Consider the following 15,318-nt stretch of genomic DNA (forward strand, 5'->3'; position numbering starts at 1 on the left):
GATGTGTGGGGCGGGGGGGGGGGACATCCAGCACAGCTAGCAAGAGGAGAGGAGGAAGATTCATAGAGACGGGACGATGCAAGCAGGGAGAGAATGGGAATGGACAGGAAGTCATGAAGTAAATGGCAGATTATCAGTGTGGGGAAAGAGGGAACTTCCTGTGAGGAAGAGCAGCTTTTAGCTCACCTCTTTGCTGCAACCGAATGCAGCTTTGCTTGTTGTCATACAATCATAGAACAGTAGGGCTGAAAGCCTATAAGACCATCGAGTCCAACCCCCTGTTCAATGCAGGAATCCAAGTCAGAGCATCCCTGGCAGGTGGCTGTCTAGCCTCGTCTTGAATGCCTCCAGTGTGAGAGGCACACCACCTCCTTAGGTAATTGGTTCCATTGTCCTACTGCTCTAACAGTCAGGAAGTTTTTCCTGATGTTCAGCCGGAATCTGGCTTTCTGTCACTGGAGCCCATTATTCTGTGTCCTGCACCCTGGGATGATCGAGAAGAGATCCTGGCCTTCCTGTCTGTGACAACCTTTCAAGTCCTTGAAGAGCACTATCATATCTCCCCTCAGCTTTCTCTTCTCAAGTCTAAACATGCCCAGTTCTTTCAGTCTGTCCTCACAGGGCCTTGTTTCCAGTCCCCTGATCATCTTCGTTGCCCTCCTCTGAACCCTGTCCAGTTTGCCTGCATCCTTCTTAAAGTGCGGTGCCCAGAACCGGACACAGTACTCCAGATGAGGCCTAACCAGTTGTCATTTAATAATAAACATCCGCACACCCACACAACCGGAGCACAACAAATTAAGTTGGAGGTGTGCAACCTGGGGTGACTGGGAAGGCGGATGTGTTGGTTTCTTCTAATACAAGAAGAATTATTGTATTAGAACGGTGCCACCAAGGGGGCCTGTCAATCCTTCACTCTTCAAGAGATTCCGATGAAGTGGATAGGGTTTTCACAGGGATAGGCTTTCCAGCACCCAATTGCTGTGTATATCTTGTCTTCTCCTTGTCTCTGGCCTTTTCTCTTCTCTCTCATCTCCGTGCCGCCTCCAGTGAGTTCCCTCCATTGGGCAACCACCACTGGCTGTTCTGTAGCCCGGTAAAATTCTCTCAGGCTTTTGCAGATTCTCTTAAGCCAGCTGCTGCTGCTAGCCCTGTAGTTTTTCAATTAGCCACTGCTGGGATAGCCAAGCTGTAACGAGTGCCTGTGGTCAGGAGATAACTGGCAGATCCCTTTCCTGCCGGGGCTTAGTTGATGTGTCCGCGGGATGATAAAACAGGGGCGAAGACTCAAGACGGGTGCTTTTTGGCCCTTTGGATTGGTGGATTCTGCATTTGGGAAAGAAGGCTTTCCAGATCTCACCCTTGGTGGATGATGACCCCAGTGGCTTCTGTACAGTTAGCATAAAGGGGTTTTGTGTTTTTATTTAGGAGCTCAAGTTCCATCTTTTTCTTTTCTTTTCTGTTCTTGTTATTGCTGTAGCTTTCCATTTTAAAATGGAATGGTTTTGAGGGGGATGAGGTTAAACAAACTCAACGGGAAAATGCTCGGCATTTTGGGAGCCCGTGGGCAGGTTCTTGCCTGCGCCAGTGCCGGCATATTAATGGTTAGGAATAAGGTGGGGTAGGTGGGAAGCCCTAGGGCTGGTCCACGTGGGCATGTTCTTCGCTGTGTGGTTGGAACATCAAGCGATGACTCGCATAAATAGAAACCACAGATAATTCTGTATCGTATCCTCTCAAATACATCACTTTGCATTTGAGTTCAGCTCCCAGTCATCAATAGGATGGAAATGAAATAATGTACGAATAAGTATGTGGAACAAGCTCCGAGTTTCCTTGACCTGGAAAAACAAGGCACATTGGTGGGCATCTGTGGCAGGACTGAGAAGAGAGCCATGATGGAACGCTTGGGCAGGGAGGCTGAAAATTTCTCTAAAACCAGGTTTCATGTGGGGTATTTAAGGACTAGCATTTTGAAAAACACACACAGGAGTCTTCACAGAGCAGCCAAATCCAGATTAGTCAGTGACTCTCATTGAGCAGAAAGCTCTTTCTCCCATCCGTCCGGGTGGACTGCAGTTTTTCTGAGGCATTGGCATTTTAATGAGCCCAAGTTGTTGTGTGCAGCCATAGCTCTCACTTGCTGGCCTTTGTGACTCCGAAGGTGTGCGGTGTTTGCATTGGCACAGCCATGTGGTTGAGAGTAAAATGAAGTATTTCTTTGCTGCAGCTGCGTTTGCCAAGGCTGCTTGGCGCGCATTTGAATCACTGTGAAAAGGCTCATCCCATGCAGTGTATGAAATTGCTCTCAAAGCACACAGTGTGGCAGAGAAGAGGTTCGTTCTCTCTCTCTCTCTCTCTCTCTCTCTCTCTCTCACTCATCTGTCTATCTCTTGGGCACTATCCAAGGATGGCATTTTCCTTTCTTCCCTTCCAGCTGAGCCGATGCACAAACCGTGCGCTGAAGTACGAGCTGATGCGTCCATCTAACAAGGTTCAGCTCTTGGTGCTGTGTGAGGACCACAGAGGGAGGATGGTGAAACATCAGTGCTGCCCGGGTTGTGGCTTCTTTTGCGCAGCGGTAAGCCTCTTTGGGAGGGTCTTGGTGATGTGCCAGCAGGAGAAAAATGAAGTCACCTCTGCCATTTTTGTCCCCTGTCTTCGTTGGCCTCTTAAAAAAGGAATGGCTTGTTTTATTTATTAAGTTCTTTCTCGTCCACCCAATAGGAAAAAATCTCTCTTTTTACATGATAGGCAGGCAGGGAGAAGGTCCTGCAATATGGGCTTCCAAACGCTCTTGAAGCAAACTTTTCTAAATGCTGGCTCAAAACCTCCCCTAGTTGGGAGATTGCTGCGCTCTGCAGGGTGAGTGTTCCTGCAGGAGAGAGGAGGGAAGGGGTGGCGGGAGGAGTGCACCCTAATGCAGGGGAATGCAACCTGGTGTCCTCCTGATGTTTTAGATGACAACTCCCATTAGCCCCAGCGAGGGCTGGCCCAAGACATTTTGCTGCCTGAGGTGAAAAACAAGATGGTGCTCCCTCCAGTTCCATTAACAGTAGCCAGATGGACTAGCGGTTGAATCTTTCTTCAGCATTCGCGATGGGACAGCATCTTCCACCAACCTAAAGGCATCTGGCTCACATAGGGGTTGCATGGCAGGCCAAATGGCACATCTTTCTCTCCACCAATGCCTTGGTGCCGCCTCCCAGCATCTGCCACCTGAGGCTACTACCTCACTTTGTCTACTGGTAGGGCCGGCCCTGAAGGACAGATACTGAAGCTGAAGCTCAAATATTTTGGCCACCTAATGCGAAGAGAAAACTCTCTGGAAAAGACCCTGATGCTGGGAAAGACTGAAGGCAAATGGAGAAGGGGATGGCAGAGGATGAAATGGCTAGATAGCATCACCGATGCAATGAATATGGACTTGAGCACGCTCCAGGAGAGAGCACAGGTCAGGAAGGCCTGGCGTGCTATGGTCCATGGGGTCACGAAGAGTCAGACACGACTGAACGACTGAACAACAACAAGGGCCGGCCCTGGCCTCAGCCATTACAATTAACGGTTAGTTATTGATTATAGGAGTTGTAGTCCCAAACATCTGGAGGATGCCAGGTTGCCTATCCATGCCCTAATGAAAATGAAAGACTTGTGTGTGTTGGGTGGGTGGGTATTTATTTATGTATTATTTAAGCTGCTTCTATACCACTTGACATCACAGGACGTCCCAGCAGTTTACACAGAAATACATACGCTACAATATCAAAAACCAATATAAAACCGGTATAAAGCAATAAATACTTTAAAAACATGACCAAGCAAATCAAGATCAGATTCTTGGATTCCCAGCTGCAAGGCAAGGAATAGGGTACCCAGCTACCTGTGCTGCATTCCTTGGCTGACTGTGTGAGTGTGTGTGGGTGTGGTGGGGGTACATAAAGAACATGAGCCCCCTGGTAGATCAGACCAAAGGACCCTCTAGTCGAGCCTCCTGTTTCTCACAGTGTCCAGCCAGATGCCTCCAGGAAGCCTGCAATCACGGGAGGAAGGCAACAAACCCCCCTATGCGCGCGTGCACACACACACACATTGTTGCCCCCCAGCATCTGATAATTGTATGTATACTGCTTCTGAAACTGGAGATTCTATGTAGCCATTGTGTGTAATATTTGTTGATCGCCTTGTGGCGTTCTTGCCTATTCCCAGTGAGAATTCCTCTTTACTAAGGCCTTTCCCACGGCAGGCCACTCCTTTCTTCCCCACACACAGTAACGCTGCCAGCAGGACCTTTACCTCAGGTCCAACCCTTTTTACTCTGTCCTTGAGCTGTGAGGACACACTCGCTTTATTATAGTCTGCATTATTCCCTTTATTCCCTTAACCCTTGCGTAGCCAAGAGCAGAAGGTGTAGGATTTTATAAAACAAATCTTTATTAATTATAACAGTAAGATGTTCAACAGTAAATCAGTAACTTTTAAAACTTCTATCTATGTATGTCCTCTCATACACATAAATCCTAGTCACACTCTCTCTCTCTCTGTCTTCACCATTTATTTCTTCACAGACCCAACACAAGCCCCATATCTCACAATCCCCCCCCGATCTATTCCCTATCCGTCTCACTCAAGCACAGCATCCAGCTTATCTATCACACACACTTCGCCTCCCTTCGTTCATTTAGCCAATCATCTCACATATGCAAATACACTATACTTCCTATCACTCATCTCACTCTAGATATAACCACCCTAAACACATAGAGTTATAACATGAATGTACATCTCTAACTACAGTTCGTAATATATGTACATTTAATGTCGTAGCCCTCCTGCATGAATTGGCCTAAGCCCTCTTTTAAAGCCATTTTTTTGTGGCAGTGAGGCCCATAAACTTGGCATTGCGCTGGATGAAGAAGCCCTTTCTTTCATTTTCCCTGAATCGACCTGCTGTCATTCTACATTCTGGCCTAATATACTCCATAGGGGAGAGGCTGAAAGAAGTTTGTGCCTCTCCTGGCGACAGTTTGCATGTCCCCAATGAAGCCCATTTAACAATTTTACATGCTGGTGCACTGGGGTGATCTTTCACTCCCTAAAGAAGCTCACTTTGGTTGTGCAGCTCTTTTTTCCTTTTTAGTTCGCAAGGCTTTGTTTTTAAAGTGGGATCTCCGGAAATATTTGCAAGCAGGGGGTTAAATTCGACCGCATTTTCCTCACTATGTCTTGAGGTGCCACTTAAGTGTGAATAGAGGTGTACAAGAATTTAATTTCAGTTCGCAAATCACTCAAAAATGCCCCGTTCGCAACCCCAAACGGCAGCATGTGTTCTCCAAAAATGTTTGCGAATTCCCTGACTTTCATTCGTGTTCAGAAATGTGCACATTAAAAAAATGCACCACTTCGTGTACAGTTTTAAAAGTGATCATTTTTTAAAATGCACACTTAAATATTCACATTTTCATGCTTTGGGGAGAAAAATGCACACTTTTAAAGATGCACACTTTAAATTGTGCATTTTTAAGTGGTGCATTTTTAAAAATTCGCATTTCACCCTTTAGTCAGTGGGGGAAAGTGCACACTTTTAAAGATGCACACTTTAAATTGTGCATTTTTAAGTTCTGCATTTTTAAAAATGCACATTTCACCCTTTAGCCAATGGGGGAAAGTGCACACTTTTGAAAAATGCACACTTTTCCCATTCGAACCCAAAAAAACAGGTCACAAACAAGAATGAAAAAACAGGTCGCAAACGAGAATGGGATAGAGCAGAACTGAGCTTGGAAGTAAATTCAGAGAATTTCTGCAAGCATGAGCATCCAAGGGCCTCCCATCCCTAGATGTGAGTTACGTACGATGCAGGAGAAAAAAGGGGGTGGTGTGAAGTGAGAAATGTGAGTTGGGCAACTCTTAGCACAGGGCTGAGGAATCGGTGGCCCTCCAGATGTTGTTGAGCTCCAGCTCCTGTCAGCCCCAGCCAAAATGGTCAATGGCAAAAGATGATGGGAGTTGTAGGCCAGGAACATCTGGAGGACTCCAGGCACCACAGCCCTCTGCGAAAGAGTTGGTAACTTTGGATCTGGGCCATCTTTTGTCCTTCACATTGCAGAATGGTGCTCATGCAGGCACTTGGCTTCTTCGAGCTGAAGCAGAGAGGTGTAGCCTTTGGGCATGGCGCAGTTTCCACACATGATGCTGTAGCACATTTTTGCTTTTTGAATATGACATCTGGCCTAGAATGTGCATTTGGGTTCAAAGGGCCTCTCCTGCTTCCTGCCAGCTAGCATTAACAAAGTTGGCACCTGTAGTGCAAGAGATGTTCAGAGCCTTCTGAAATGGCATGTATGAAAACAGTATTTGATCAAGCCACTTGGCGCGTTGGAAAATCTGGGGTGAGATGACTCTCGCTGCCCAGAGTATTACAAGGTGGGTCTGGACTGATGTGTGTTAAAGGTCTTTCCCCATCTCTAGAGTGAAGTGGCACAGTAGGCAGAGCTAGGATAGAATCGGAGATAGTTTGGGTCATTAGGGGAGGAAGCCCAAGAGAACTGTGATGAACAACAGATGCTCGACTATGGCTGCCATAGCCAGATTCGCAAGAAGCCGCTCCGGTTTTATCCAGTCAGTGCATTCTTGGGGCTTGATTCAAAGCCCACCGTCATCAAATGATGCAGTCATATGTTGCTGATTGTGGTTTAGGGTTTTCAGCGTTTGACATCCGGTTTGGTTTTGTTTTATTTATTTTATTTATTTTATTTACAACATTTGTATACCGCTCCCCATCCAAACAGATTCTGGAGCGGCGAACACAAGAAGTCCAGTAGTAAAGAAGATAAACGCCATGTCCTTCAACCATAGCTTTTATAGAAACGTATTGTTCTGCAGAAGCTATCTTCGAAGGATGTGGAGGCCTCCCAAGATTTCGTACTAATTAGTGAGCATGTGTCATTGTGCCAGCATCTAAACTAGAAAGTGCAATTGGTAACATTTGTAGTGTGTAAATGGGGCTTCATCTCTTTTCCATGCTTCCTGTGAGTTTTACTGTACATCTGTAATAAGACAGGCATGCGAAGTGTGTGTTCATTTCGGGGACTTTTTGTGTCCTGTTCTGCTTGTTGGGTGGGGGTATGCAATGAGAGAGAGAGAGCATTCAGAAAGAGAGAATATGAATTCACTACCAAGGCTAACTCATCACAGCCAGGGTTTTTAGAAAGGCGATAATGAATGCTGATAGGTAGGAGTTATTAGATTTGCGGACTTGAGATGGCAGTCTGGATTGTTCCACCAGATTTGCTTGTGGTTGGCTAAGTTTTTGATTTCTCAGCTTCAAAATGTACTTCTGTGTGTGTGGGTGTGTATGTGTGTGTGTAGGGACGTATGTGTGTGTATGCCACACATGTACATGGTGAGGTTCCCAGGTGAAACACTGCACGGAGACCTACAAGATACAAACACATCCTCTTTGCATCTCCCTCTCCAGGGCACATTTATGGAGTGCCAGCCAGAAAGCAGCATCTCACACCGGTTCCACAAGGATTGTGCTTCCCAGGTCAAAGGCATGAGCTACTGCCCACACTGTGGGGAAGAGGCTGCCAAGGCCAAAGAAGTGACGGTAGCAAAGGCGGACACGACCTCCACGCTGCTGTTGACCTATGAGCAGAAGAAGCCAGGCACCTCAGAGGGAAGGGCAGATACGACGACAGGAAGGCAAGTCCAGAGGCTCATGGCATTGGGCTCATGCCCAGCTCCTAGCCCTGTTTGCTGTCATCCTTGCGATTGCTGCCTGTTCATCTGCCCACTCCAAGTGTGAGAAGAGTAATAAGAGCAAGGAGTTAATTATTATTTATTGATTACATTTATATTCTGCCCAATGGGTGAGGCTCTGGGCAGTTCATAACAATTGAAGCCATAAAATACCACATGATGAAACATAATGTAAGACTTTCAAAAGTTTTAAAGTAGCATGTAGAACCCAACAGCAGTGACAACCCAGGGAAAGCCTGGGTGAAAAGGTGCATTTTTAGAAGGTGTTCAAAACATGCCACATTTTCTGCCTCCGAACTGCCCGGGGGAGAGTTTTCCAGAGGGTGGGTGCCACTGCAGAGAAGGCCCTCCATTGGGGTTCTTCATGGTGACATTCCGTTCGTTTTGGAATGACCAGCAAGGCCTCCTTTGATGATCTTTAAGGTCACCTGGGTATATATAAGGGAAGGCAGTCTGTTAGGTATCCTGGTCCCAAGTTGTTTAGGGCTTTATATGATAATAACATAAGGATTTGGGGCAATAGCCTTCGCTTGCCTTACCTTCTCCTTCGCTTGCCTTACCTTCTCCTTCGCTTGCCTTACCTTGCCTTACCATCTCCTTCGCTTGCCTTACTGTCTCCTTCGCTTGGCTTGCCTTCTCCTTCGCTTGCCTTGCCTTCTCCTTCACTTGCCTTACCATGCCTTCTCCTTCGCTTGACTTACCTTCTCCTTCTGGGCAATGACAAACATCAGGCTGGGAGGGAGAGATCAAGTGAATGGGCAAGTAGCAACAGTGGCAAGGAGGAAGCCTGCTAAGGGCACCTTGCCCCCCCGCCCTGCAATTGTAGCTGACACTGGCAAGTCTGTCTTTGGCTCCACCTTTAAATCCTTTAACATGTGGGTGAAAGCAGTGGGCTTTGCTGAGAAGCAGCAGTGGAAATGAGGTGAGGCTCCAGTGAGATGAGTCTCCTTTCCTGCTGGGAAGCCTACAGCGGAGTCCAATTCTTGGCAGCACTTTGTCCACAACTGCTGTCCCATTCGGCACGGTTTGCCTGTTGCTCTTGGGAACTCCAGTTGTAGCAAGAAAGACTGCAGTAGCTGACGGTCTGCTCCAGAATCAAATTGTACAACAGTGAGCTCAGACACCATCTTCTCTCCAGCCATTGTATCTGTGGTAGGTTGCAAGAAGCAGTTGGCACTCTTTCTCCTCAGGCTGTACCACTTCATTCCATAGGTAAAGGGGTTGCTTATTTGAATGTTCCCCCCCTCAGCAAGTCACAGAGAAGACCATGGCCCATGGTTTGCGCGTAACCCATGGGTCGTTGGGCCATCCGCGAGCGAGCGCACTACTCACCACTGCTCTCCGCTTCTGCTTTGTTTCTGGGTTACCAGACCACTCTGGGTTTAGACTCTGGGTTGTTTCTCCCTCAACAACCCAGAGTTCCAAGTTCACATGTCATGGAGGGCATTTCTGGGTTGCTTTGTAAACTGGAAAGAAAGCAGAAATGGCGAGCGATTGGGAGGCTGTGCGCTTGCTTACTTGCGTGCCACCCCAAGAATCCGTTGATTCAGTAACCCATGGGTTGTTGTGGCATGTGAACTGGGTCTTCGCTTGAACACCCAACATACTAACTTTCTACTGCAGGATGCTTTTTGATGTGGGGGGAGGGATCCAGGCAAGCAGTTCTGAAGTGAAGCAGCCCGGGGAGGGTTGTACCATCTTCTTTCTCTGCCTGTCTGAAGCGTCTCTGAAGAGAGGGGCCACGCTGCGAAGACTCGGGAGGAGGGCTCACAAAATCACCCAGGGCGCTGCTGGGGATTAATACAAGCCATTTGCGTATTTTAAAAGGCTATACTTTTTCCTTGCTTGATGCAAAATATGTGTGTGACATTGACTGATGGCAGGGTTTGCATTTACTCTTTTCTCTCCCTATTTTTTGTCACAGCGGGACTGGAACACAGCCATTGGAAGAAGGCAGGTCTGAGAGTTCGTCTGCTGAGGGGTTTGATTTGGCCGGGACGTCTGCCTTTCCCAAACCTGCCCCAACTGGTTTGCCTCAGGGACCAGTTAAAGAAACGTTGGAAAGCGCCTTGATTGCCCTGGATTCAGAAAAGTAAGGATGTGCTGGCCCTAGAATGTGCTGGCTGGCCCTATCATTAGGCAGGCTGAGGCAACGGCCTCAGGCAGCAGATGCTAGGAGGCAGCAGTGGTAGTCCCCCAGACATTCTACTCTCTTAGGAGGACAAAACTGTGTGTGCCTCTGTCAAGGTTCCCCTTACGACCTGAACCCCCTGAGCAACTCCTTAAGGATCTCTTGCCTCCTTAAGAGTCCCACCTGCCTTCTTTTACCTTCGCCTTTCCAGTAATGTGGGGTTTGGGCTGTAGGCATGAGGTGATTGACACTCTAAACACAGGGTTTAACCACAACAGTTTACTGGTAAATTAAAGCAAGCAAATCAGAATTAAAGGTATTTACACAGTAGAACTGAGTGATACAGAAGGCCTTAAGAGGAAATAAAAATTGCAAAACTCAAGTTCCTTTACCCTAGCTGTACTTAGACTTCTGCAGGCTGCTTCTTCCTGCTCTCTCTTGGTGCTCTGGTCTCACTGGCTCTCTCACTGTCTTTATTTACCCTCCTCCCTCAAAACTGAAAGTACTGCTTCAAACCTGAAGAAATGAAACTTAACCAGGGAAATGAAACTACTCCTCTCAGGGATACCCCCTCCCACCAAAAACGCCAGGCCTCTAAGCTTTGCCTTTGTAGGCTTCAAACCTTCACAGCCTGTCCTACATCCCCTAAACTAGCCTGCTTCCCTCAGCTGTGATGAAGGACTTTATCCTGTTGCCAGTGTTGAAGTAAGGTTCAAGTGCCAGTCCAGGTTGTTTCTGTACCTGGAATGGAAGGCGGCACCATCTTGTCCTTTGCCTCAGGCAGCAAAATGTGTTGGGCCGGCCCTGTCCCAGGGAAAGCCTTGCTGATGCTAAGTGGCCGTGAGCTGGGCTTCCATTCAGTTGTCTGTAGGGTTCACTGCAGTGCATCATCACTATGTGGTCAGTCACTCAGTTCCCACTGACCAAGGATTATGGCTGTGTGGTTATATCGAGCTGCCATACATCCTTCATAAGAGGATGTAGTGCAGGGACAGGCTGATGTTTGCCATTGCCCAGGTAGTTGGGGATCTATTGGTAAATCTCTGGTCCTGCTGGTCATTTCAAAACGAAGACAATGTCTCCATGAAGAACTCGATGGCAGGCCTTCTCTGTAGTGGCACTCACCCTCTGGAAAAGGGTGCAGTTCAGGAGGCAGGACATTTTTTAAACGTCTCCTGAAACCACAGCTTTTTCAAACAGGCTTTCCTTGGGCTTTAACTGCTGCTGGGTTTTACCGGGGATTTTAAAACTTTTAAATGTTTTATATTATGTTTTTCCGAGTTATATTTTATGGTTTTAATTGTGGACTGCCCAGAGAGCCTTGCCTATTGGGCAGTATAAAAAATGTAATAAATAAAAAAAATGATTTGGCAGTAGATCATCAAGGGATACCAACTCCCAATTGGTTAACAATAGCCATTTTTAGGTCCAAATTGGTCTGTGAGAATCCCTGATCTGTTGTAACTCAGATGTCAGTTTGTGTGTGGGTATGCAGGTCATCCCAGGGTATGGGTCGCAGGGTTCAGCGACATTTCTGGTGCCTCCTGAACATAGTTATTTCAGGAAGCCTTCCTTGAGTGCCCGGCCGCAGTTTTATCAGAACTCGTTTCTTTTTTAAAACAGTAATTATTTCAACATGGTGTTTTTATTCATTTGTATTGATCGCCATTCTGGAACCTGCCTGGATGTGGAGCGGTATACAAATGTTGTAAATAAATAAATAAATGGCTCCGCACCGAGCCATCATTTTGCATCTGGCTCCAGCTGGTGGATCTCTGGGGTCTAGTAAAAAAAATAAAGTCGATTCCTCAAGCCTGAAGTTTGCTCTTCCCTGATATAGTTAATGAGGTCTCCATACTCCACGCCAAACCAATCTCCAGGTGTCAGGAGCGCCCTAGCGGCCTTTTTCAGTACACTCCAATAGCCAACTCAAGACACAGACGATAGGATTCTTTTCAAGGCTTTAATCCTTTTACAACTTAATGACTCTTTCAGATGCTAATCACCAATGACTAAGCAATGAACAGCAGAGTAGCCTATGCCCTGGGTAGGCAGTTGATCCCCGTTTGAAGGAGAATCACTTGAAGACGCTGAACTTATGGGCTAGGGAGAGATCTTCCCTCTTTCCCTTGGGTCCACGGGACGCAGCCGTTGCTTGCGCGCCAAACCGGCGCTACGCCTCCTTTCCGCGCCCTCCATCACTCGTCGCTCCCTGCGTCTGCGTCGAGTGTCTAGCAAGCCCCCCTCCTGCACTTTCTCACTGCGAGGGCCGCTGTCTATCCCAGGAATGCTGGCAGGAGGAATCTCTGCCAGCTGCTGTGCCTGTGAGGGATGAGCTCCTCTCCCATGGATCGCTGATCCTCCTCAGAATCAGAACTGCTCTGGGGTTCTGTCGGCTCAGTTTCCACCCTGACACCAGGCCACCGTTAATGAATTTGTCAAATTCCTTTAATAATGATCCTGGCCTAAGACTGGTGTAAAGTAGATGAAATTCTGTTTGTGTCCATAAAGTCGCTCCCTGATTCCCATATCCTGATGTTGTTTGTTTAAATATGTTTACCCCACTCCAGTAAAAATGCCCAAGGTAGCTTATGATTAAAACAGTAAGAACAAACAATACAGTCTAAATAGATGAGAACAGCAGAAAGCAGCAGTTAATAACGAACCATAAAATTCAGCAGAACAAACAAAGAAAACCCACAGGCTGCCTACAGAGAAAAAGCCTGAGAAATACAAAGGGCTTCTTGTGGCGCTGAAGATTGCTTTGTCATTAAATTCAGTATTTTTTTTTATTAGTTTTCTTCAGTGCAGTGTCACAAGTATTTCCATGGATAAGTGGCTCCTGCCACTAAATGTTTCCGTGTGGAGTTGCTCCTGTTTGTCCCACTCTAGACCGAGCCTTGGCTGTTTGTAAGCAAATACAGGGGGCGATGCAATATCATAGTCAGGTTGGGTAGCGAATGGTCAAGCGCACAGGTTTCAGTCCAAGGAGGTTTAGGCTAAGGCAGGAGTAGTCAAAATCTAGGCAGGCAGGTAATGAGGGTCAGGTAACAAGCAAGAGGTCGAACACAGTGAATTGGTCAGGTACGTTACACAGTACAGAAGCAGGGTTGTTAGGCAGTCCAGAAGGTCATCAAACAGTGCATCCATCACAGGGCATGATTCAGGGAGCAGGGGATATGGCAGAGGCTGGATGGACCAAGTTGTTCCAACTCTGGCTGGGTTTCCAGTGAAGGCTTGTAAGCCAGCCAGGCTCCACCCAGAGCTCAGCTGCAGCAATCAGAGCTCCCTTTCCAGAGCCTACTCCCGAGGAGTCTCTTTCTCCTGAGGAGACCTTTCCTGGAGGCGAGCACTCCTTTGCACAGGAGCCCTGCTGGCCTGTCGCTTGAGACGATGACACTCCCAGGGATCAGGGGGTGGCTCAGCCTCTGTCTCAGAGGCGGAGTCCCTTTCTCCTGACAGGGATGGCTCTGCAGCCATCTCCCACAAGGGCTCAGGCTCCTGTGGGTCTGGGGGCAGTCCCTGGTCTGGGGTACCCTGGGCTTCTGGGGCTCCTAGCTCCTCCTCTGAGGAGGACTCCTCCAGTCGGGGCAGGACACTGTTCACTGTACCAGGCATGCCCTGCTTCACGATACTTCTGTCCCTGCCATTTTTCTTCCGCAAGTCAGTCAACTTTCCGTGCCCACCGAGCGTGCTCAATCCCCATTGAACTGTTTGGGGGGTTTCTAAAGATCTTTGTGTACTTCTGCAAACCTCAGGGCTCTCCTGGACCGGCTGATACCCCCCTCTTGTGCATCGAAGGTGGTGTTTGGGCTGCAAGAGGATCGGCACTCACCACCTGAACATAGGAAATAAAGAAGGGACGATTCCAGCTTCTCACATATAACAGAGCACCCTGCCCGAGCAGGACTTCAGTACTGATAATGTCGGCTTTTGGCAGTTGCTATTGTTGGCAAAGATTCCAATTCAGGGAAAGTAAATAAGTGTGTTTAGTTTTTAAGCAAGCAATGCAGTAGGGGTGGTTTTGCCTTTTCTGTGCAATTAATAGTAAAGGCCAGGACTGGAAGGTGTTAAGGGTTTTGCAGCAATACTAATTGGTAATAACAGTTTTTTTTTTGGTTTGGCAGACCCAAGAAATTACGGTTTCACTCAAAACAGCTGTACTTCTCTGCAAGGCAAGGGGAACTGCAAAAGGTCCTCCTTATGCTGGGTAAGGTGTTTTTTTTCTCTCTCCTCTTAACAGATAGCTGTCCATCATGTGGAGGAGGGATGTATCAGTTTCGCTGGGATGTAGCTCTGATTGACGCTATAGCACGGCCCAACCTGGTGCCCTCCGGATGTACTGGACTGCATGGCCGTGCTGGGTGGAAATGATGGGAATTGTAGACTAGTACATCTGCAGGGCACCAGCTTGGGGCAGGCTGCAGCACGAAGACATTGCTAGAGAGCCGTTGAGCCCAAGGGTCCACTTAAGGGCTCATTGGAACGAGTGTTAATCAGGCTTAAATGTATTTGGAACTCTCTCAAGTATTCAGACGAGAACAAGAGTTAACGGAGAAGCGAGGCCAGTTTAAGTCTTTGACTTTCCCTCCAGGGTGATGGTCCTGTTATCCCCTCCCCATCTCGTTAGGTCTTGTAAAGCAACCTTTTCCCCCTCAAGCATGTCCTCCTTATGTATGGAAGTGAGCGGGGGTGGCGGGGAGAAGAGGAGCAGCGGCACAACACCATTGCCAGAGGTCCTGTCCTGGCTTTGTCTAAGTGTGTTCGCTACATGTTGATGACTGTGACCCTCTGTCTCCTCTCCAGTATTCTTTGCGTAGTTTCCAGCTGTTTCTCTGCCCCCCCCTCCCCCCCGGTAATTCTAGTCCTTCTCAGTATGTGTTCTGATTTGGCCTCCGTGAGGCCCGTGGCTCAAGAGCTCTTCTGGCACTGTTCATGAGAGCGCAAGTGACTTGAATAAAGGCTGCACTGATTAGAGAGAGCGATCTGTGACAGACTCACATCAACTGTGGAGTGCATTTGGGCAGATCTCACAGATCAGCCTGGCTCATTGCTCTTCCCATGATGCATAGCGAGAAGTACCCCCCCTTCCCCTTTTATATCGTCCCTAACACAACAGTGGCAGACTCATGAGTGTGAAAAGGCTTGCTGGCTGTGATTTTCCCCTCTTTTGGGGGTGGGGCATGGGGAGGAACACAGGAAACGATTCATTTGGCCACCTCCCTATTTATATTATTATGAGTTCATTCTGAAATGTACAGCTGTCTTTCTAGCTTTCAGCCAGTGTAGCGTAGTGACTAGGACCCAGGAGACTCAGGTTCAAATCCCCAACTGAGCCATAAAGCAGTCTGGGCAACTCTCTTAGCGTAACCTACCTCACAGTGTTGGTGTGAGGATAAAAGGAGGGCAGGGCTATTATGTGTCCG

At 47.7% G+C, this 15,318-nt stretch overlaps 1 protein-coding gene across 21 annotated transcripts in view; it reads left to right on the top strand.

The window, feature by feature from the left end:
* Positions 1-15,318, top strand: part of EHMT1 (euchromatic histone lysine methyltransferase 1) — a 200,231-nt gene that overhangs the window by 132,770 nt on the left and 52,143 nt on the right. For 18 of the 21 annotated variants that reach the window (XM_084820643.1, XM_084820630.1, XM_084820638.1 and 15 more), the window contains 4 exons: positions 2,438-2,581; positions 7,478-7,704; positions 9,686-9,853; positions 14,020-14,102. In XM_084820643.1, coding sequence (XP_084676769.1) covers positions 2,438-2,581; positions 7,478-7,704; positions 9,686-9,853; positions 14,020-14,102 — 622 coding nt within the window. The remainder of the gene's footprint in view (positions 1-2,437; positions 2,582-7,477; positions 7,705-9,685; positions 9,854-14,019; positions 14,103-15,318) is intronic. The other 3 variants (XM_084820646.1, XM_084820644.1, XM_084820645.1) reach the window with 1 other exon arrangement.

The sequence above is a fragment of the Heloderma suspectum genome, chromosome 14 (genome assembly GCF_057233095.1).
Source record: "Heloderma suspectum isolate Gila_16-S chromosome 14, 16-S_ref, whole genome shotgun sequence".
Taxonomy (NCBI): Eukaryota; Metazoa; Chordata; class Lepidosauria; order Squamata; family Helodermatidae; genus Heloderma; species Heloderma suspectum.